This window comes from Homalodisca vitripennis, chromosome X, assembly GCF_021130785.1.
Source record: "Homalodisca vitripennis isolate AUS2020 chromosome X, UT_GWSS_2.1, whole genome shotgun sequence".
NCBI lineage: Eukaryota > Metazoa > Arthropoda > Insecta > Hemiptera > Cicadellidae > Homalodisca > Homalodisca vitripennis.
Window position 1 is genome coordinate 64,242,305 of NC_060215.1, and position 2,954 is coordinate 64,245,258.

A 2,954-nucleotide genomic window follows, 5' to 3' on the forward strand; every position below is an offset into this window, starting at 1 on the left:
CAAGCTTATTTAAATCGGTTATCAAAACATAATGAGATTTATCATCTTGTTTAACATACAATAAATCAATGTTTGTTTCAGCATCATATTTTTCAGAAATTTGTAACGGAACAATGTTAATATTTTCATCAAAACTGTAGACATTGATAGACATTGTTGGATACTTATACTTGGAATTGTAGCTTCGTTTTTCAAATATTTGTATATCTTTCAGAGACATTGGATACTCAAAACCTGAAAATATTTCGTCATTCACAAATTTTTCGTATTGCTTTACACGTTCACAGTCTCTTTCTGGTTTTTCAATAGCACATCTTATTGAGTAAATAAAGCAAAAATCATCTCTATTTTTTATATTTATACAAGCTTTTTTATCTTTGATATTCTTTGGTAAATCGATGTATGATCCTGCATTCATCATTTCGTGTTTGTTAAGGCTCAAAACTAGTTGTTTACAACTTTTAAATGTCCATCCGGAACCTTTATTTGGATTATTCGTTTGTTCTCGATGTGTTAATTTATTAAATTGCTTAGTAATAAAGTCGTTTACGTCAAAGATTTCGTCTGCTTTGATAGTAAAATACATTGGACATGTTTGCGGTTCACCATTCACTAAAGTTCGTTCGTATTCACATTCCAAAGAGAGATAGCCCTTCATATTTTTAACATTTTCTTGAAATTTTTCTATTAAATCTTTAATTTCTGGGCGCATAATTGAAAGATATTTGTAAATTGACATAAAATTATCGCTCAAATTCGTTAAAATGTATTGCTTGAAAAGACCTTTCACAGAGGATAAAACTTCAACATCTATGATATTTTCAGGTTTTTCGTGAAGAGTTTTATCAATGTTTTCAATGATTTCAGACTTGGTTTTATCGTTAGTACCGATAGCCAACTTTTCAGCTATTGAATGAAGTTTTTCATCATTAAATAGGTCGAGATTTTTCTTTTCAACTTTGAAATTTCTCTTTAATTCACGTAATTTCTCAATATTAAACATGTTTTCGTGATCGGCAATTTTATTTTCTCTAGCCCATTGTCTTAAATGAGTCGCCAAATGCCAAAACAGGCTAAATCCAAAATTTAAAAAAGTTGAGATATTGATGACATTGAGTTCTGTATTACCTAGGCTACAGATTTGTCACTTCAAAATGTTCCAAAACCAGTTAAAAACTGTTTAAAATTAATATTTAAAAGTGAAGGTTGTTCCAAAATCAGTTATATCCTATAGCCATTCGGTTCCAAAAACAGTCATATCTGCACAGATGACAATGTTCCAAAACCAGCTATATCAAACTACAATAACTTACAATGTTTCATGTTTCTGTGTCAAAATAAGTTAAATCCTAAAAGACTTTTCCTATAGGGAACTGCTGATCATTTTCCTTCTGAATTAATTGTTTATTTTGTTGGCTAATTTTAAATTTCAAAGGCTAAAATAGTGTTATAAGAAGCAATAGCACTCAATTATTTAACATTATTTTAAAAGCTCCTGATTTGTTGTGTGTCATAAACATGGAGGCTGAACATACAGGAGGTATTTTAGAAGGTAGTGAAGGCGTTGGTATTGATATTATAAATGCTGAAGTTGTAATTGTTCAACAAGAAAATGTCAATATAATGGACATAACAGTGGAAACTCCACAAAATGTGGAACAAGTAGAGTTGGTAGAAGAGATGCCTGGCCCTTTGGCAAAGAAAAGGAAGAAAAACGAAAGAGCATGGAAGAAAACTGTTGCAAAAGTTGCTAGGTAAGTTAACAACATTTGGTAAAGAAAACTAAACTAGCCTAATCTTAACACTCATTTGAACTAAAATAACCTAACCTCAACTAAGCTAACCTAACCTCAACTAAACTAACCTATAACCGCAACTAAACTACTTAATCTCAACCAGCCTAAAGTAATTCAGCTTAGGCCCTAACTTAACTACAACAGTTTTTGACAACGTTTGCGATCTATAATTTGTTTTTTATTACAGGTTAGTATTTTTTTAAAGGTATAGGAGAACTAATAATCCCTATTTTGTTTTAGACACCGCCCGAAGGGATTTCCACAGATGCCTAGTTGTAAACATTCGGCCAAAAGTAAGTACCGCTGCGCAGAACTTTCCCTGCAGGATGTTAGAAAGATACATCAGCAATACTATAAAGACGCTGACCTTCAATCAAAGAAGAATTTTATTCTTCAGCACGTCATTGTTTCCTCAGCAAAAAGGACTCGTCTTCCAGAAGGTATCAAATCAAAAAGAAATGTAAGTACTGACTTTTTCTTACCTAAAATGAGGAACAACAAAACTGAGAATGTTAAAGTATGTCGGGCAGCACTACTTACAATTTTGCAAGAGAGTAAAAACCGAGTGCAATTGATTTGCAAAAAGTACCTGGAAACAGGCGTCGTACCTTTGGAGACTCGTGGAGGAGCACGCCAAGTTGATAAAATATAATATAAAGAAAGATAGCATCAAATCTTTTATTAAAACATTTATTCCAGTACAAAAACACTATTGCAGAGCGAAAAACAAGCATAGGCAATACCTTCCAAGTGAGCTTAACATTACAAAAATGTGGAAAATGTATATTGAGCAGCATCCAACTGAAGAATTAAAGTGTGAGTATGACTTTTTCAGGCTGGTTTTTTCTGAGAACTTTAACATTGGTTTTGACGCTCCGTACACTGATAAGTGTTCAACCTGCACAAGGCTTGAGTGTGAACTAGCCACAGAAAAAGATGCAGGCAAGCGTGAAACACTAAAGCTAAACCTAAAAGCCCACAAAGTCCGTGCAGACAAATTCTACAAACTTTTGCAAGAAAATAATGATAAAGAGCTTATTCTGAGCTATGATTGTCAGAAAAATCTTGTCCTTCCTAAAATACCGGACCAAGCCGCATACTATAAGCGCCAGCTATATCTATATAATTTTGTGATTTGTGAGGGACATTCTAAAGTCC

At 32.8% G+C, this 2,954-nt stretch overlaps 1 protein-coding gene across 1 annotated transcript; it reads left to right on the top strand.

Annotated features, from left to right (window-relative positions):
* The first annotated feature begins 1,057 nt into the window (after positions 1–1,057).
* On the top strand, positions 1,058–2,448 carry LOC124369467. The gene is made up of 2 exons (XM_046827477.1): positions 1,058–1,754; positions 2,037–2,448. Exons 1-2 carry the CDS (start codon positions 1,519–1,521, stop codon positions 2,446–2,448), a joined length of 648 nt encoding a protein of 215 aa, XP_046683433.1. The 5' UTR covers positions 1,058–1,518.
* Positions 2,449–2,954: the final 506 nt, after the last annotated feature.